The 21,348-nt window shown below is 39.9% G+C and overlaps 1 protein-coding gene across 1 annotated transcript; it reads left to right on the top strand.

Annotated features, from left to right (window-relative positions):
* The first annotated feature begins 318 nt into the window (after positions 1-318).
* Positions 319-20,743, top strand: dyrk2 (dual-specificity tyrosine-(Y)-phosphorylation regulated kinase 2). The gene is made up of 7 exons (XM_034135766.1): positions 319-444; positions 13,127-13,221; positions 15,589-15,907; positions 16,650-16,813; positions 17,941-18,330; positions 18,413-18,503; positions 18,762-20,743. Exons 1-7 carry the CDS (start codon positions 405-407, stop codon positions 19,409-19,411), a joined length of 1,749 nt encoding a protein of 582 aa, XP_033991657.1. The 5' UTR covers positions 319-404; the 3' UTR covers positions 19,412-20,743.
* The last annotated feature ends 605 nt before the right edge of the window (positions 20,744-21,348 follow it).

Genomic DNA, 21,348 nt, shown 5'->3' with positions numbered 1-21,348 from the left:
AAACTAAATTACGTCATTGAATATTGATTTTAATTTCTAACAATATGTATAAATGTGTCTACAATACATATATGCAAATATGTATATAGACATACAGTATACAATGCAATGTAATATATAGGTAGGCTATACATATTTGCTTAGGCCTACATATTTTTATATTTATTTGTTTTTGTATTCGGGATTGTGGGAAACGGTATTTCGATCTCACACAAACTGAAAGATTGACAATAAAGTTGACTGACTTTTTGACTTGATATATATTTAAATTTAAGCTCCAGGGGATCGGGAAGAGGAGGAGGAAGGGAGGAGGAAGAGGAGGGGGAAGAGGAGGAGCTGCTGGAGGAAGAGGAGGAGGAATCCTGTCCGTCTGAGTCCAGAGGAGAGGGATAGGAGCGGCCGCCATGTTAACCAAGAAGCCCGGAACCTCGGTCCTCCCGACGGGTAAGCACAGCCTCTGTACCCGGCCTTAGGGTACCTAAACCTGGGTAGAGTCAAGGGGAGACACCGCTGATCCCCCCCCGGTTCTCATTTAAAAATACAACGTAAATGTGAACGTCATACGTCGGCAGCGGTTTTAAAAACACTCGAGGGGAAGCTAGGATATAAACAGTATATAAATATGCCTCTGCTTGTTGTGACGTTATGTGTTATTTTTTATGTTATTTTAAAAGAAGCGGTTGTAAGTAGAAACACAAAGCCGTTTTCCTGCCCTGTGTGTCGGGTTTATTTTTAACAGATGATAAGTGACAGCAGCTAACCGAGGATTTATAAAGAGCTGGAGGCGGGGCTCCGGTCATTCCTATGTGTGGCGCTTTGAGCCAAAATGGCTGACCGTGGAGAGCAAAAGTACCCGTACGTGGGCCCACGGAGCATGCGCAGTTGAGTTTTCTAGGACATTTTTAAAGAGACAAATATAATTAAATAAAAATCAACATAAACGGTAATTATATGAAATAAAAATGTACATTAGCAGCAAGTATATACAAAGGACATGTATCACTAGAGTATTTAAATAATAAACAATATAACGCAAATATTGAATAAATTGAATACTAAAAAAGATCACAAATTATATTTACATATTTAGACCCTAAAATCAAATGACGGCTCTAAAAGTGTTTGTAGCACTGTAGGTAGTTTATTAAAAACAATAATACGCTTATTTACAGACGTTTCTTTCCCAATGTAAGTATAATGGGGTATTTTTGGACCCAGTGTCTGACACGGAAGTTATAGTACCACCGTTTGACCACTACGAAAATCAGCTTCATTTAAATGCACTTCCTGGGGCTGTGGTGTGTTTACTGCCTGTATTTCACTTGATAATACTGCTTTATTACACTATTACATCTCCGTTTGTCTCCTGATTTCCATTAATAAGTGTTTTTAGCGTCTTTGTGTCACGTTAGATGCGGTTTTTTGTGTGTGTTTTTCTCGGTTGCTGGGTACATTTCTGGCCTCCAGCTCGACAGACAGAAATAAAGCTTCAGTTCAGTCAGAGGTCAGCTGCTTTCTCTTTGGCTGTTTTTAAAGTCAGTACAATGTGTAATAATGGGGTTATTGTAGCTGTCAGTTATTTAAAATACACCCTTTGTTATTGTATTAGCTTGACAGACATGCTAATGCTGCTATGAGGCTATTATAAGTTAATAATCATGCTGTAGCTTTGTGTTAGCTTGTTGGTTTACAGCTTTATTACATCAATTTAACCCTTTTAAAATAGGTTTTTACCATGTTAATTGGTATTTATAAAGTGCTGTAGTGAACTATCATCATTTAAATGTAAATATATAATGTTTATTAGGTTACAGTCCGTTTGTATTTAGCAGTTATAGCCTAAGGCTGCAACTAATGATTATTTTGTGTTCAAAAATCTTCTTTTGATCAACTAAAATCCTTAAAAACACAAAATATAGTATTCAAAATGGTATATGACAAAGAAAAGCAGTTTATTCCCTCATTTGTGAGACAAAAAAACGCACATTTTCACTGTTTTTGCTTGAGAAATGACTGAATTTATGATGAAAAATTGAAATATATATGCTTATTGCTTTTCTGTCGATTTATTGGCAGAGCTCATATTATACGTCAGTTGTATATTATTGTTATTGCCTTTTTTCTGCTATTTCTGCTATATTTTAATGTTGAAATCAGCCTAAATAATCCAGTATCAGTCAGGCTGTTGTACCTTTGTGTAATAACAGGAATACAGATTAAAATGTGATATATTGACGATGCTTTAAATAGTCTTGTAGGTAAATGTGATTTAAACTAATTGTTCCTTGCGTCAATTGTAAGACGAGCTGTAATTCCCCGCCATTAGGTAGCCTTAGCTAGCACTGATTAAATTAAGTGGATTAGATTCACCTTAATTACCTTAATTAACAAAGTGCAGTTTAGCATCTTAACAGCAGTGCAAAAACATCAATGAGTAGATTTAAATACGGTGTAAGCAGTAAATATATTTAGCAGGGAAGTATACAGCTGGAAGAATGATACGAATACAGAGTACGCTTTAAATCGGATTGGAAAAGTGTTACAAATATTTTTAAAAGAAGTCAAAATTGATAGGTTGTTTTCTTTTCTAAATATATATATTTAAAGATTAATTATTGCATATTAATCAATGATTTTAATCAGTTCTATTGTAGTTTGTATATTGATTATTGCATGTAAATGCTTGTAGATACTACTCAAGAGACAAATGAAGCATCCAGACTGCCAAAACAATCAGAGCCGCGCCTCTTTTTTGGGGATATAAAACCAAAGATATCCTACATTTGTCCCAATTTCACTCAGATTTTTGTACGCCTATATTCCTTGTTTACCACACGTTTGTTTTACATGTCTAAAAATAATTTTGCCGTTAATCTGTCTGCCTGTTAGGTTGTATTTGTTTACATCCATTCATTTATTATCGTAGCTCAAAGAATAGTATTTCTAATTCTAAATATTCAGAATACTCGTATACATGTGCAGATTTGAGCATTATTAGCTAACTGTTAGCTCGCTCTGTATTGTAAATATTGTTGTTTTTAAGTCCTTCAGCAATCATTGTGCCAGTTCAAGCTTCATCATGCTTACAATAGTCTTACTTTACTCCATTTCTTACACTTATTAATGAAGTCTTTACCCACTTTTTTATCTTGGTTTTTATCACTATCATGAAGTTAAATAACGCGTCCATGTTGGATGTTGACCTCGTGTTCACAGCACTAAAGGTTACTTACAATTCTTTATCTTTGTCCGTGCAATCTGTATAGCTGTTGTTTTATTTGAGCTGTAGACAGTTTGCGACCTCAGGCTGCAGTTTTTATTTTCCATTTTGTCACCACACTTTACAGCAAACTATTGTCAATCCTACATTTAATGCACTAATGTTGACAATAACCAACCAAATAGCCGTTAAATATCCACCAAAAAACAGCCAATTTCATCACAAATATTGAGTAAAAGATATTTATTTGGGCTGTTTTTGTCCCCAGAAGCATCCAATCTCTTCTTACTTGGTTACTTCTTTTCAAGTAATCAAACATTGTTGATCTAGACACGAAATGTAGTATTCAGGTTTACTACCAAGTGAATTTGCATAACAGTCACAAAAAAAGACAAAACAAGTGCAGAAATATGTCAAATATATACTAGTGAAAAAGTGTTTAAAGTAATTGTGCAGAAATGTAGAATTTTGCAGCTCAGTTTTACAAACGTTTTCAAGCAGCTGCCGTTGTTTCAGCCCTAAATGAAACCGTCTTTTTAATATGTTCTTATCATAATCAAACTAGCTAAGCTTCACCGATAAAACTGCTTGTGATAGTTGTCGTTTTCACGGTAAAACAAATCCTAGAAAGCAGACAAAAAGTGACCTGCTTTTATCACTTTCATTTGAACCCAAGGAGCTTCTTCCTTAAAGAAATCACCCTGGATGTTGATGTGTGTATCAGCCAGTCATTTGCATACGTACCAGACACAATTTAACAACCTCCAAAGCCCTTAATGTGAAACACACGGAGGCCTTTGCACTCCTGATTTCACTTAATGCCGTTACAGTGGGAACACTACATAATAATGATCATTCTTAGTGTGAAGTAGTGTGACAGCAGCCAGGTGACGGTAGTAGAAGTGGAAGTATATATTGCATTATTTACTGGTTTATTAAATTGAATTGTCTAACCAAGCAGCCAGTAATAATAATAATTATAATGCTGGATATACAGCTATTGCACATCAGAGGTGTTGGGAGAGTGGTGGACAAGTGTTTGGAAATCTGGAATAAAATACAGAACAAAGGCATGGTAAAGAAGGCTTGGACAATTCATGGAGAAGTCTGTGGAAAAGTCACAGGAAGGTCATCAAATCTGGCCTAAAATACTGAAAAAAGTCATGGAAAGTCTGTGGAAAAGCCATCAAAATGTGTATGAACCTTGTATTTATTATTATATTTCTGGTAGACTAATTGGAGTATATTTGTTACATTTTTAAATTTGTTTAATAGAGAAATTGTGACCCGGTGAGAATAGATTGTTTGGGGTTTTCGTGGTCATAATAAACTTGGAAACTCATTGAATTTGACTTTTTGCTATTTCTAGGCGCGTAAAGTAACTTGAGAACAATCGCATGTTTAGTTTTTGTTATTATTATTTATAAAGTCACGGAAATCTGGCTTCAGATACTGAAAGAAATCATTGAAAAGTAAATCAATCAACTAATTCTCCACTCTGTGAATCAGTTTTTATCTATTCTTCAGGACGTCAGGGCGTGTTTGTTTTCTCCGGCTGCAGGCTGAGTTTCTGAGTGAAGCTTCACATTAGAACATGTATTGTGTGTGTATTCATTTAATTTAAATACATGCAAACAATATGAGGTTGTTAACCTGCACAGCTCTCCACTTTGAATATAGTATTTACCATATTCCATTACATCTCACATATATATATATTTGTGTATATAATGTCCTTGTTTTTAAGTCTTAAAATAGCTTTTATAATAATTGTATTTTGTGTTTTGGTGTCTTTGTATATATTTGTTGTGTATATACCAAAGCATGTGTGAACCTACTTAATAAAACCGGTTCTAATCCGACGGTGGTCGTAAAGACGTATCTTTCCGGAGGGTTTCTGACCCGCTGAGCTCACGTTGCAGCTGCAGATTGGTCCCCCCCCCCCCCCCCCCCCGTTCCAAATCCTGTCGAGCAACATGCCGGGCGCTCTGACATTCCCAGTTTGGTGTCGGGTTCACATTCACCACCGAGCTTTCCACTCTGCATGTGTCAGGAATACTGTCCCGTACAGTGCGGAGTACAGTATGGTTCTGTGGAGGAGCGAGAGGCCTCAGGGAGGAACTGAGTTACACACGGAGACACACTGGAGCCTTTAAATGGTTCCTATCTCAATCTCTATTTATTTATATAGCACATTTAAAACCACCTCAGTTCATAACACAATAGGAGTAAAATAATACAAGCACAATAACTAGAAACATATAAACACATACAAATCTCAAAATGTTATGTTCAACTAGTGTTAGAAGCGGAGATATAAAAAGTTCAATAGACTGAGCAGTTCCTATAGTCATGAAACACCTGGAAAAGTCTTTGAAAATCGTTATTTACAGGCCTGAGAAGTTTCTCATGTCAGAATTGTCCGGAGCTTGTATGAAACATTTCAGAAAATTAGGTAAAGAAGTCTTCCAAAATAACGTGAAAAATGACAGATAAATATGTTAAAGAAAATGTCAGAAAAGTTGTGAAATGCATCAGAAATACTATAAAAAAAAATTCAGGAAATTACATGAAAACCATCAGAAATGTAGAAGTTTTTCATGCAACCACGTTTTTGCTGATTAGTTGTATACGGTTTGATTGCTAGCTGTCTTGAAAGAGGAAACAATTAATAACGACCGCATGTTTTGTCGTGGAAATCTGGCCAAACGTCACGAGGAAGTCATGGAACAGTCATGGAACAGTCATGGAACAGTCATTGAACAGTCATTGAACAGTCATGGAACAGTCATTGAACAGTCATGGAATAGTCATGGAACAGTCATTGAACAGTCATGGAACAGTCATTGAACAGTCATGGAACAGTCATGGAACAGTCATGGAACAGTCATTGAACAGTCATGGAACAGTCATGGAACAGTCATTGAACAGTCATGGAACAGTCATGTAACAGTCATGGAACAGTCATGGAACAGTCATGGAACAGTCATGGAACAGTCATGGAATAGTCATGGAATAGTCATGGAACAGTCATGGAACAGTCATGGAACAGTCATGGAACAGTCATTGAACAGTCATTGAACAGTCATGGAACAGTCATTGAACAGTCATGGAATAGTCATGGAACAGTCATTGAACAGTCATGGAACAGTCATTGAACAGTCATTGAACAGTCATGGAACAGTCATGGAACAGTCATTGAACAGTCATGGAACAGTCATGGAACAGTCATGGAACAGTCATTGAACAGTCATGGAACAGTCATGGAACAGTCATTGAACAGTCATGGAACAGTCATTGAACAGTCATGGAACAGTCATGGAACAGTCATGGAATAGTCATGGAACAGTCATGGAACAGTCATGGAACAGTCATGGCAAGGTGGTGGAAAAGTCTTTGGATATCTGGTCTAAAAAAGTCAAGAAGAGGCAAAAGTCATGGAAATTTGGGAAAACAGTCGAAGGAAGGTCATGAAAATCTGACCTAAAATACGGGAAAAAAGTCATGGTAAAGCAGGGTGTCCGCGGGGTCTTAAAAAGTATTAAAAGTGGATAAATCAATTTAGCGAAAATTAAGACTATTAAAAAGTATTAAACGGCATTTTCCAAGGTATTACATTTTGTAGCTTGTTTTCAATAAGTATATGAATTGTCCAAAGAGGTTGTATTCTACAGCAGGGCTCGACATTATAAATGGAAGCACTATTTAGACCCCCGGGCCAGCATAACGTACTTTCCACTTGCCCGCTCGGGCCATTAAAAATATTGCTTTAAAAAAACAAAAACAAAAAACAGTATGGCATAAATTCACATGGTCCTGTGGTATTGGTATTTTGACAAGAAATGTTGTTAAATTGTTTCGTTTATTAACGCTACAACATAGCGTTTCGTGAGGCGGTTGTCGTTGTTAGATGAAAAGCAAACAGCTGCTGCACCTAACCATTCGCCAAAATGTTTTTAAAACCAGCGGTAACTGGCCAAGCGCCGGGCAAAAAACAATCTTCAAATAAAAGAAAGTCACCGGAGGAGTTAAAGGAGAATGACAGGGAGTATGAGAAGAAGAGGGAGAGAAAGTTTCAGCCACACTGGATGGATGGAGTTGGCTTCAATATGATGCTAATATAAACACGGTCAATGCCGACCTATGCTGACAAGCAAGTGAAGAGTAGAAAATATAAAGGTATTGGCTTCAGGGAAATGTCCCAGCAGTTTAGGAGAATGAAGGTTCTAATCTAATCTAGTACATAGCCATTACATGCTAACTCCTGATGGCAGGAAGGCAGAAAGCACATTATACTAATAATAATACTTTTTTTCTTTTAACAATGACCACAATATAATAATTTTAATAAACCAAATATGAACAATTGATGAAAATGAGGAATAACTGATGATTCAAATGTTGTAGTACAAGTAGTAATGTAGTTTGTGCATAAATTACTACTGCAACAAATGTGTTAATTTTCTTCATTATTAGTCAATTTGGACAGATGCTCTTGGGCCAGTGGAATTTTACCCTTAAAGTCTACCCCTGTACAGTGTGCCTGAATGTAATCATTGCGTAGGTGTGTAGTGTGATTCTGTGTAGTTTATTGACGTCATCTGAACAGGACATCGCACGCTCACTGCTTGATAGCGCGAAGGTCCGTTTACGCCGGTTGTTAAACAACATCGTTATGGGGAAATGCAAGTCTGCGTCCAAATGGTTGGAAGATAAGGAGGAAGGACAATCAATACTGTATATAGTCAATGTGAGGTAAAGTGTGTCGCCATGGTAACCGGTTAAAACTCCAAGTGGCGATGAGGTCTTAAAATGTATGGAAAGGGTCTTCAAATACTGATACAGCCATAGAGAAGTCATGAAAGTCCTTTAGCCAAAATGTGTACGGACCTTGTATTTATCATTATATTTACGGTACACTAATCAGAGTATATTAGTTCACTTTTACATTGTTTTGTTTGACCTTTTGCATGGTTTCTATAGGCATGAAAACACCTGGTAAAGTCTTTGAAAATGGTTATTTACATGTTGGACTGGAGAGTTTTTGCAATCATGTTTTACTGATTAGTTGCTTTAATTCTATACGATGTGATTGCTAGCTATCAGTATGGCTAGAAGTCATGAGGAGGTCATGGGAGAGTCATGGGAGAGGGTGGACAAGTGTTTGGAAATCTGGAATCAAATACAGAGAAAAGGCATGGTAAAGAAGTCAAGGACAATTCATGCAGAAGTCATGGAAAGTCTGTGGAAAAAGCCATAGAAAAGCCATCAAGATATGAACCTTGTATTTATTATTATATTTCTGGTAGACTAATTAGAGTATATTTGTTAAAAAAAAGTTATTTGTTTAATAGAGAGATTCTGACCCGGTGAGTCTGATTTTTGGGGTTTTCGTGGTCATAATAAACTTGGAAACTCATTGAATTTAACTTTTTGCTATTTCTAGGCGCGTAAAGTAACTTGACAACAATCACATGTTTAGTTTTTGTTATTATTATTTATAAAGTCACGGAAAAGTCACGGAAATTTGGCTTAAAATACTGAAAAAAATCATTGAAAAGTAAATCAATCAACTAATTCTCCACTCTGTGAATCAGTTTTGATCTATTCTTCAGGACGTCAGGGCGTGTTTGTTTTCTCCGGCTGCAGTCTGAGTTTCTGAGTGAAGCTTCACATTAGAACATGTATTGATTAGGTGTCCTTGTACGTAGATCTTTGACAGTGAGAGTGTGTGAGCAGGATTACAGATTAGAGGCAGAGACCATCTGTCAGTCTAACCCATGGATGTATAATAAGAACTGGAGGCCTCGTTCATTCCTATGAGAGCTGCTCATTGGCGCATGAAGATGAAAATGGCCCAACTTTTGAGAGAGCGAAACGTCACGAAAGTATTCATATAATCATATAATCCGTTCTTATTGTGCATCCATGGGTAAAGGTAAAACTCATGTAGTACTGAACACGTCACATGAACGTGCCGGGTGGCGCGGTCCCGTGGGTTAGATCCTCGTTCATAATGCAGAGGAAAATAACTCTCAGAATAACGTTATTAGCACATTTTACAACTTGAGGACCAAATGTTTTTAATAAGGGCTATACAAGTGTTCATACTGGGTAGTTTATTTAGTTTAAAAAAAATTATCCAATGATTTACAGACGTCTCTTTCCCAATGTTAGTCAATGGGGAAAAAGTCTTTCCGGGCCCAGCGACTGATACAGAAGTGTAGTACCGCCGTTTGGCCACAACGAATATTTTCCTCAGAGTCCAGCGCACTTCCTGGGAGCTTGGGTTGCGGTCGAATACTCCAAAAAAACAGCTCCTAAATTCTAACCCTATCGTCTATTCCTTGACCTCTGAGTGAAAGGTCACGGGGTTAAGGGAGAGTGGATAGGAGAATTCAAAAGGATTTAGGAGAAGAGACTGCGGTACTTTAGAGAATCGACTGCACTTTCACTATCCGACGTGTTTATGATGCGCCAGCGGAGGTCATAAATGTGCGCCTGCTGCTGTGGGGAAACTATGGAAACTACAGTTTTCTATACAGCGGACTACAACATGGATGTTTAATAAGAACGAGGGACTACTGTAAACTCATCTAGAGACTCTGCACTGTGCTCTGATGCTGTTGTTTTATGCTTTATGAACGGGGACAACAGAGAAACATATTCTTCATGACCAAAGTTGGAATTGAAATAAAAAAGGAAAGTGAAACTTATGCTCGTCACCCTCTCCCTCCGGTCCACATTAATACAAATGATCCCAATACGTATGATTGTATGAAAAGATCTTAAAATCAATACAAATGTATTTATTATAAACGTTAGTCCTTAACATCTATCACTGTGTATATCACCATTCAAACATCTTTTAAAAGTTGAACAAACCCCACACAGCTCAGTAAAGACTGTGAAATGTTGACTTTATTTGATCATTTCAGTAAAAACTAACGTTCATATTTCTCTTTTTGATTATAATACTGATGAACGTTCAAAACAAAGCACTTTGGCAACTTACCACATACGTTTTAAAATGCTTAATAAGCACCGTAACTTTCATGATATCATTTCTCGTTTCATTTCTCGACTGTTGTGTGACGGCAAATGCAGCGGCCGCAAGGCATTGTGGGGCAGAATTTTCTCCTCTCCTTTCGGTTAGGGAGATCCAGTGGTTCCTAAGCTAAAGGAGGTTATAAAGGAAGTTTGAAACCTCCTGTCCTTTTAATTTAGAGAATTGGAACGGCACTTATCATGGCTGCCACTGAGGGACTTCCGGGTCATTTCACTCCGTTAGGAAGGTTCCTAAGCTAAATGGACTATTCGACCGCAACCCTGGTCTAACCTGCACGAACTCTGGAGGAGGGACGGTGGCCTGTGTGGGGCAAACCAACACTCGGGTGTAAAACGTCCAAAAAATCATTTAAATACATACCAGGAAAATATATAAAACAATTTTAGAGAAACGTACATAAAAAATACCAGAAAATGATGTTGAGAAAATGTCAAAAGATTACTTAGAAAATGATGTTTAAATATGTAGTTTGTTTGGCCTGGTGGGGGGTTCCCATTAAAGGGGAACCACTGAGTGTGTCCTGTTTACCTTAAAGAGAGAAGAGAGTGTGTTGAGAGGCTCCGTCTGAAGTAGAAGCCGATAAAGACAAAGGCAAGTCGGTCAAAGTACGACACGTTTTATCACTCAGTATTAAGATAATGGTCCTCTGTGACCTCCGACCTTTAACCCAGCTGTATTAACCTCACAGGAGAGGAACAGAGCTGAAGTAGGACTAAATGGTAAATAATTGCAGAAAATGATGTGAAAGTCAACAATGAGAATGTTAACAAAAGAATGTCAGGAAATAATGTAAAAACATATCAGAAAAATGATGTAATGCGTCTGAAATTGATGTAAATAGAAGTCAGAAGATTATAGGAAAAGTCGCCCAGAACAACGTGAAAAATGACAGAAAATGATGTTAAAGAAATGTCAGAAAAATGTGAAATATGTCAGAAATAATACAGAAAATGTCAGATATGAGAATTAGTCCGAAAATTAGGTTAAAAAAAAAAAGTCACAAAAATTATGAAATACGTTTGAAATCGATGTAAAGAAAAGTTTCCCAAAGTTATGAAACATGTTAGAAATAATGCAAAAAAAACTCAGATGTAAAAATTTCAACAAATTTCATGAAAACCATCAGAAAAAGACATGTAGAAAAGTCAGAAAATAACATAATAAATCTCCGAAATGTATATTTAAAAAGCCCCTTATGAGGCTCAAGGGCTAAACCTCACATGCACATTTAAAAATAGCTTTCCCATATGGAGGGACGTAATAATATGATCAATAATCAGTCGGTGTAAACACTTCTCTCTCTATGAACACACTCCGTCTGAGAGGCTCGGACTCTTTCCAGTATTTTGGGATCTCGACATGTTGCTGATATGTGCGTTACGTAACCCCCCCGTGTCATGTGACCTCCGGTATGTTGGAGGAACATCGACACATGTTGTTCTCTGAAGGCTCTCTTAAACCTGCTCACCCCACGGAGGAAAATACTGCTAAAAAACACCATAATTTCTCCTTTTTTAATACTTTAAATTATAGGAATTAGGCAAAGTCTTTGCTCTGAGGAGTTATCTAATCTAAAAGCTGGATAATGCAAATCAATACAAGACGTGCTGTCCCCATTATATGTCGATTAATAATTAAAGGTGGGTTAGGTAAGTTTGAGAAACCGGCTCGAGATACACTTTTTGTTATATTCCATGGAATGCTCTTAACATCCCGATAGCAATGAATATCTGAAGTGCTTTGACAAAAAATCCATAAATAAATATCATCTGTGGAAGCTGTAGTACTGTAAAAAGCACGACCAATCATCTGAGCCGGCCCGGCTAAAATAACTGGATGGCCTACCTGCCTGTCAGCCTTCCATCTGTGCACAGACTTATCTCGTGCCCTCATTGGTCATGTGCGCGTTCGTGTGTGTTGGAGGAGGGGCTCTGTCAGGAAGTGGCAGATTTTCTCCGGTTGTGTATTTTCAAATTCTAGCGATCTCGAGCCGGTTTCTCAAGAATTACCTACCCCACCTTTAAGCATATAATTTACTGGCACTCGGAGTAAAATGCAAATGTTTCCGTTGTACTGTGAACCTTTGCACATTGCTCTGATGAGTTGTACATGCATGCATAATGATATAAAATACTACTAGGAAAAGATACTGAATTGTAAAAAATGATGGAAAAGTTCAGAAAATAATGTGAAAAATACAAGAAAATTATATAAAAATGCATAAAATAAACAATACAATTAAAATAATTATATGTATGCATAATAGTACCACTTTTCAAATGTAATAGAAAATTATGTAAAAATTACAAAAACAAATTAATGTCAAAAAACAGTGTGAAAATCGTAGAAAATTATGTAAAAAATGTCAGATGTTTAAAGGAGACATGTCAGTAAATAATGTGAAAAATATAAGAAAATAAAAAATCTGAATAAACAATACAATGAAAAATGTGGTCACAAATATTCTTCTGAAATTGGTGTACAAAAATGAGAAAAGTCTCCCTTAAAGAACGTGAAAATTGATAGATAATTACATAAAAAAATATGTCAGAAAAAGAATGAAATATGTCAGAAATAATCGAAAATAATTGGACAAATATTAGAAAATTATATAAAAAAATGCAAACAATAAAATAAATAATGTGGTCAGTAAGAAATTCCAAAAAAAGAACAAAAAATGTCAGTTTTTCTTTTTCATGTCAGAAATGAACTGTTGTCTTCTGTTTTTATATAACTGCCTCGCGTGTTGATCTCCGTCCTGCCCTCATCCCCTCATGCTCATCACCGATAACTAGACAAACCAAACCTAACCTCCGTCTCTGTTTCTATGTTTCCAGGCAAAGTGGGCGAGCCGGTCTACTCTCCGGGTCTCAGCGGCTCTCAGACAGCGTCTCCTGTCGCTCTGCCGAGACTCCGAAACCACAACCTGACGGTACGAAAACACACACACACACACACACACACACACACACACTTTACTCAAGTAGAAGTACAGATACTCGTGTTTACTCTGGTAAAAGTAGAAGTACTGACTAAAGTGTGTGTGTGTGTGTGTGTGTGGTGTGTGTGTGTGTGTGTGTGTGTGTGTGTGTGTGTGTGTGTGTGTGTGTGTGTGTGTGTGTGTGTGTGTGTGTGTGTGTGTGTGTGTGTGTGTGTGTGTGTGTGTGTGTGTGTGTGTGTGTGTGTGTGTGTGTGTGTGTGTGTGTGTGTGTGTGTGTGTGTGTGTGTGTGTGTGTGTGTGTGTGTGTGTGTGTGTGTGTGTGTGTGTGTGTGTGTGTGTGTGTGTGTGTGTGTGTGTGTGTGTGTGTGTGTGTGTGTGTGTGTGTGTGTGTGTGTGTGTGTGTGTGTGTGTGTGTGTGTGTGTGTGTGTGTGTGTGTGTGTGTGTGTGTGTGTGTGTGTGTGTGTGTGTGTGTGTGTGTGTGTGTGTGTGTGTGTGTGTTTTGCAGTTAGCACGTTAGCTGGCGGTTAGCATGCCGTTAGCGCTCTGTGAAGCTAAGAGCAGCAAATCTCTGTCAGCTGTGTAGCGCCGCGGCTAATAATAGCACGCTGCTCCCAGATACTTTAAACAGCTGATTGGTTTATAGGCTGCTCTGAAGGACACACACACACACACACATAAAGGACTAATGGTATAAAAGGAACTGATTCAGCATTTATTATTGACTCTGTTTACCTTCAGAGTGGCTGTTAGCGTTAGCATGGTTTTACCAGAAGATATTACCATGGAGGTTTTTATTTATTTAGCAGCTTTTGCAACCTTTTAGTAAGCCTAAAGATATCCATAGTTTCCCCAGCAGTAGTGGCAGTGATGTTACAAATAATATTTACAAGGAAAACATTTTACATTTATGATTAATTCATTTCCTGATACTAATGAACAACTTGTATTTTTTAAACAATGGCCCGCAACTTTTCAATTTGGCTTTTGCTGTGTGATATGGAGGGCGTGTGGTGCAGTGGATAGAGCCTTGGTGTTGGGATCAGGGGTCACAGGTTCAAACCCCACTGCAGTCAGTATGTCGTTGTGTCCCTGAGACACTTCACCCCAAAGTGCTCCTGTGGGGATTGTCCACAGTATTGAGTCTGTAAGTCGCTTTGGATAAAAGCGTCTAACAAGTGACATGTCATGTAATGTAGTTTTTATTTATTTAAAATTATATTTATTTAGTCATCTGTGGATAAGTGGTTATCAAAATATATAATATAGATTGCTTGCAGCACTTGTCTTTTGAAAGCACACAGCGAGACAAAAACAGGTGTGTGTTTGTGTGTGTGTCACACGGTGTTGTCAGGTGAGGGAGGAGCCAACTAGCTCTCATATGTCACTGTTACTACTGACAACACACACACACACACACACACACACACACACACGCTGTTGGTCTTTGCTTCAATTTCATCTCTTGACTCACTTCCCTATTTTGACAAGTTAATCCTCTCAATGACAGATTACAACACACACCACTTAAACACACAGTGTGTGTGTGTGTGTGTGTGTGTGTGTGTGTGTGTGTGTGTGTGTGTGTGTGTGTGTGTGTGTGTGTGTGTGTGTGTGTGTGTGTGTGTGTGTGTGTGTGTGTGTGTGTGTGTGTGTTGTGTGTGTGTGTGTGTGTGTGTGTGTGTGTGTGTGTGTGTGTGTGTGTGGTGTGTGTGTGTGTGTGTGTGTGTGTGTGTGTGTGTGTGTGTGTGTGTGTGTGTGTGTGAAGCGGGGCCATGCTGCCTTCAGGGTCCATCACAGAAATACGACATCCCTTCACCACTCTATATTAAACAAGCCAGACCATAGTAAGTTCTGCTGCATCAGTTAAACCCTAAAGTTAAGTTAAACCCTTAGGTGGTACTCGGTTTTTTTTATGGCCAAGGTAGAAGTGAAACCGGGGGGTTTCCACTTGGCGTCTATAGATATGTAGATTCTCCGCTGTCCTGATATCAGTGGGAAGCCAGGACAGAAAAAGGCGTGTCTTTGTTGAGGTTCACCTGGAGCCCATTGCAATATATTACCAATGCAAACACTCATATCCTCTCTCTCTCTCTCTCTCTCGGTCTCTCAATCTATCTCTAATCTATCATCTCTCTCTCTCTATCTCTCTGTCTCTATCTCTCTCTCTCTCTCTCTCTCTCTCTCTCTCTCTCTCTCTCTCTGTCTCTGTCTCTGTCTGTCTCTCTGTCTCTGTCTCTGTCTCTGTCTCTCTCTCTCTCTCTCTCTCTCTGTCTCTGTCTCTGTCTCTGTCTCTCTCTCTCGCGCTCTCTCTCTCTCTCTCTCTCTCTCTCTCTCTCTCTCTCTCTCTCGCCCCTCAGGGAGGCTCTAAAGCTGGGATGTCGGAGGCTCTGTCCTCTCAGGCGTCTCATCTTCACGAGGAGAACAGCAACAAGCGAGCGGTTCTGACCTCTCAACCCAACGGTCTGAACCCTGTCGGCTCCTCGAGGCCCGGAGAGCGTCCCGATCGATCCGATAGACCCGATAGATCCGACCCCCGGTTGGGCAGCGCCGCCTCCAACAAGTCAGCTGACGGGAAGCTGAAGCTCTCCGCTGCGCTGACCCCAGATCAGGCCATGAAGCAGTTTATGGCCAAGATGTCGACCCTGGAGCACCACGAGGTGTTCAGCTACCCCGAAGGTGAGACACCTTTTAAGTTGTTATTGTTGGGGAAATATTTTCTCCTAGGCCCAAAACTTTGACCCAGTTTATCAGTACTTTATTATTCCCTCACATTACAAACACAGATGATATACACACACACACACACACACACACACACACACACACACACACACACACACACACACACACACACACAGAGAGAGAGGGGATATACACACACAGAGGATATACATGCACACACACAGAGGATATACACACACAGAGGATATACACACACACACACACACACACACAGGATATACACACACACACACACACACACACACACACACACACACACACACACACACACACACAGAGAGAGAGGGGATATACACACACAGAGGATATACATGCACACACACAGAGGATATACACACACAGAGGATATACACACACACACACACACACACACACAGAGGATATACACACACACACACACACACACACACAGAGGATATATACACACACACACACACGCAACATGCAGAGCTAAACCCCAGATCTAATGTACGTCAGAGGGTCTTGAACAAGTTGTTTTTTAGCGATCGTAATGTTATGTTAAATATCTGTTTCCTTGTATGCAGGTAAACATGTGGGACTTGATCTGACATTAGTATTATCGTATGTTTAAACTCAAACATTAACAACCTAAAGGACAAACTACCCCGTACTTTATTCTGTTGCTAACGTAGGAATATATATATTTTCTCCTCAGTGTATTTCGTGGGTCCGAACGCGAAGAAGAGGTCGGGGGTTTTGGGCGGAGCCAACAACGGCGGCTACGACGACGATCAGGGATCCTACATCCACGTTCCCCACGACCACATCTCGTACCGCTACGAAGTCCTGAAGGTCATCGGCAAGGGCAGCTTCGGACAGGTACGAGCAGCATCAGGACAGTACAGGAGCTAGTGATGTTCGATCCTACTTAAAGTGGACCTATCATGCTATATTTTAATAATATAATGTAGGACCATACCTATATAAGGCATATTTATACTTTTTTTTTTTCAAAATACCAAACAGATCATGCATTTTAGCCATGCCTCATTTCGCTCAATTTGACAATTTATAGCTCTGCTTTTAGCAAGGGCTGATTCAGTGAGAACAGCACCATCTACAGGCCTGGCATATGTACTACAGCGTCTCCAGCGCTTTCGAACGGCAATGGCCGTGGCTGTCTCCTCCTGATTGGTGGAGTTGGCCCAATAGCCGTAGCACCACCGTCCTGACGTCAGGACAGTGTTCAAATCTGGATCAGTTTTTATCAGATCCGTTGCAGCCCCTTTTTTAGAGATTTGGGTATGGAGGAAAATAGAGAGGGTTGTGTTTTCTGACACTTGGTGAGTTCCCTGGAACACCGGGGACACATATTCATGTAGAAAAGACGTACACAAGTGCATTTTGCATGATAGGTCCCCTTTAACATATTTGAATTTGTGCAACTTGAAACTTTCAAGATTTTGAGAAAAATCTTGAAAATGTAAAGAACATTTTTCCATTTGTCTGAGTGTATAAGTGTTTGAATGGTAAAAGCAAAATGATTGTGTACAAGAAGGATATTCTCCTTATCGCTCTACCTAGATTTGTAAAACTCCCAAAAAATGACTGGCAAAAATGTTTTGAGTGAAATCAGAAAAAAAAATTAAATCTGGAAATATTCCCCAAAAAGTTCAGCCATCTTCAGCCAAACGTTAATATAGATATTTAGGTTTTCTCTTGTACATTACATTACATGTCATTTGTTAGACGCTTTTTTCCAAAGCGACTTACATACTCAATACTGTGGGCAATCCCCACAGGAGCAATTTGAGGTGAAGTGTCTCAGGGACACAACGACATGCTGACTGCAGTGGGACTCGAACTTGCTACCCCCTGATTCGAAGTCCAGCACTCTACCCACTGAGCCACAGCCGCCCACATTAGTCATGAAAGATGTCTGCTAATCCCAGTAGGATCTGAACTGATGATAATTGAAAGTGTTTCTCCTCCTCTTCCTCCCCCAGGTGGTGAAGGCCTTCGATCACAAGTCTCAGTCCCACGTGGCTCTGAAGATGGTCAGAAACGAGAAGCGTTTCCACCGGCAGGCGGCGGAGGAGATCCGGATCCTGGAGCACCTGAGGAAGCAGGACAAGGACTCCAGCATGAACGTGATCCACATGCTGGAGAACTTCACCTTCAGGAGCCACATCTGCATGACCTTCGAGCTGCTCAGCATGAACCTGTACGAGCTCATCAAGAAGAACAAGTTCCAGGGCTTCAGCCTCCCGCTGGTCAGGAAGTTCGCCCACTCCATCCTGCAGTGTCTGGACGCGCTGCACAAGAACCGCATCATCCACTGCGACCTGAAGCCGGAGAACATCCTGCTGAAGCAGCAGGGCCGCAGCGGCATCAAGGTGGGAGAGACTCCAGACACTGGGGGGGTTTGTGCCACTAAAAGTGTGTGTCTGTTAAATGTACTTTTCTGTCTCTCTGCAGGTCATAGATTTTGGATCGAGCTGTTACGAGCACCAGAGGGTTTACACCTACATCCAGTCCCGGTTCTACAGAGCGCCAGAGGTCATTCTGGGTAAGCAACACGAGCGGAAAGCAGGCTTTAATTCACACACATACAACATATTAACTTCTCTTTCTCTTCTTTAGTTCTTTGAGCCATGAAAACCACAATTGTACTGTGGGATTTGAGCCTATGCAGAGCATTTACATGCACGAAAACTATAGGAGAGGGAACACCCCAAAAAGCAGAATAGGGCCCGTTTTTAAAAGGATGCTTTTCCTGAAAGTTTGTTGACGGTTTGATCTAGATCCTTCCCCTCTCTCTCCTCAGGCTCTCGGTACGGGATGCCGATCGACATGTGGTCTCTGGGCTGCATCCTGTCGGAGCTGCTGACGGGTTACCCTCTGCTGCCGGGCGAGGACGAGTCCGACCAGCTGTCCTGCATCATGGAGCTGCTCGGCATGCCGGCGCAGAAGCTCCTGGACGCCTCCAAGAGGGCCAAGAACTTCGTCTCCTCCAAAGGTTTCCCGCGATACTGCACCGTCACCACGCTGCCCGACGGCACCACGGTTCTCAACGCGGGGCGATCGAGGCGAGGAAAAGTCAGAGGAACGCCGGGAAGCAAAGAGTTCAGCACGGCGTTAAAAGGATGTGACGACCCGTTGTTTCTTGACTTCCTGAAACAGTGTCTTGAGTGGGATCCGGCGCTCAGAATGACTCCGAGTCAAGCGTTGAGGCATCCGTGGCTCAGGAGAAGACTCCCGAAACCACCGACAACAACGACGACGACGGGGATTTCTGATAAAACGCCTGTCGGGAAAAGCGCCATAACCTCCATTTCCAAACTCGCTACAACAACCACTTCCTCCACCACCGTCTCCGTCTCCTCCTCCTCCAAAACCAGGACTAATTTGGCGGCGATTACCGACGCCAACGGGAACATTCAGCCGAGAACGGTGCTGCCGAAACTGGTCAGCTGAGAGTGAACGCACCCCGAGGGATTGAAATAAAAAAAGTCCAGTTTTTTTGGAGGAGTTTCTCTAAACGCTGGAGACTAAGCGTCGTCTGGGTTTTTGGCTGCGATGTGAAGCCTGGAGGATAAACTGGGGTGCGTTCAGAACAAAGAAAAGACACATTGTGAGCGAGCAGCGAAACAGGAAGTGACCACACGACAATCACTCTGTAGCTCCAAACACATCACAACACATGGTGCTGACGAGGGAACAAGGCTTTTTTAATGTTTTTAACACAGAATCTATTTAGTGAGCTGATTAATCGACACCAAAAACTACTTTTTAACCTCTTAGTCTTACAAGGTCATATCTGCGGACAGTAATATTTAACGTGCTTTACTTACATAAACGTCTGATATTTCCTTGTAAAACTAAAATAATCTTTGTCTCGTCATATCTTTATGAAATCCTCTTTTGTTACGCTTCAGTTTGGGGCATTTGTTACTACTTTTAACTTAAAAAAATACACAATTAAATCCAAACTGAAGCATCTACCTGTTAGCTGGCTAACGATCTTAGCTAGCTGTGTTAGCGTGCTAGTTTTGTGCCTGTCAGCTGGCTAATAACCACGGGTTAGTTGTTAGACAGCTTTATATTTGTGTTTAGGTGTCACTTTAATACCTTTTTACGAACTTTTAAATCAGTCAGCTAGCTCCAGCTGGCTCACTGTTTGCCTTGTTTGGCAGTCTGGTGGCTAGCCTTAGCCTTTTGTTAGCCATAGCCTGTTAGCTCTCCACCTGCCTCCGCCTTACGAAGCACAGATTATTTTATGTCGTTTTATTTTCTGAAGGTTAGCAGAAAGAGAGAAGACACAGTATGTTGAGGTGAAGTATTTTGTCTTTGATTATCAAATCTGATTATTCAAGGAGGCAAAATGGCTGAAGGAGGAGAAAAAGTTAAGTTTTAAATAACGTTAAAATCTAAAGGGCTCTGATACAAAAAAACAACAACAACCGAAGTCTGGATGATAAACCTGTGGCTGGAGAACGACCTGAGATTTAAATTAGATAAACAAAGTGAATTATTCCTGATCCAGGAAATGTATATTAATATATTTAACCAGTCATGAAAGCAATGATAAAGACAAGGCATTGTGGGTTTAAAAATACAAAATGAAGGAGCCGGGCGAAGTGTTGAGAATATAAAACTAAGATATGGTTTAAAATGTTTATATTTAACATTAAAAAAAAACAAGAAACATGCCAAGTTTCTTGTTTTTATAAGCGGGAAAATTATTTTATAATTCTCTGAAATTATATAAAATGTTCGTGGTAAAGTTACCTATTTAAAAAAAAAAAATCTGCCATTAAAACAATTTATTTACAAGAAAGAAATCCCACATTTCTGTTAAAATGATCTAGAAATTCAATAACATGTTCTCCGCCCTGGCCTTTGTAATTATTTGTATCCGCATGAACCCAAACATTGTGTCCTAACAGGATCAGAAAGCTAAAACAAGAGAAGGTCATTCAGGATGAATTATTAGTACTTGAAATTATATAAACCGGAAAGAAAAATGAATAATTATCCAAGGAAAATCCGCCAATTAAACTTCAGTAACAGAAATCCCCAAATATAACGATATATAAATACTTTGCATAACGTCACAACACAGAGCCGTGTGTGTTCGAATCCAAATGTGGAGGAAAAGTCGTTTAAAATCAAGTATGTGTTGCCGTGTCTGAATGACGGCGTTTCTTACGACGGGTCTTTATGTAACCGGAGCCGTGAAGCAGATTTAGCCTGAAGGTAGAGAAGAGGTCAGCTGTTTATATCCTCAGACATCATTCAGTCTCAGTGAAGCAGGAGATTCAGATTATTTTATTTGGATAAAAAGCCTCGTGACGGAGAGGGACGAGGCTCTCGTTTCAATTCAGGGTTTCAGGGAGAGGATTTAGACCCTA

This window comes from Trematomus bernacchii, unplaced genomic scaffold, assembly GCF_902827165.1.
Source record: "Trematomus bernacchii unplaced genomic scaffold, fTreBer1.1, whole genome shotgun sequence".
NCBI lineage: Eukaryota > Metazoa > Chordata > Actinopteri > Perciformes > Nototheniidae > Trematomus > Trematomus bernacchii.
This window is presented reverse-complemented; position numbering and strand designations above follow the sequence as displayed.

What these genes read in the sequence shown, in the direction of transcription:
- dyrk2 (XM_034135766.1), top strand. Translation starts at nt 405, where the DNA reads ATGTTAACCAAGAAGCCCGGAACCTCGGTCCTCCCGACGG. An exon ending in GCAAGGGCAGCTTCGGACAG is followed by an intron (nt 16,814 to 17,940) that starts GTACGAGCAGCA and finishes TTCCTCCCCCAG; the next exon opens with GTGGTGAAGGCCTTCGATCA. An exon ending in AGGGCCGCAGCGGCATCAAG is followed by an intron (nt 18,331 to 18,412) that starts GTGGGAGAGACT and finishes GTCTCTCTGCAG; the next exon opens with GTCATAGATTTTGGATCGAG.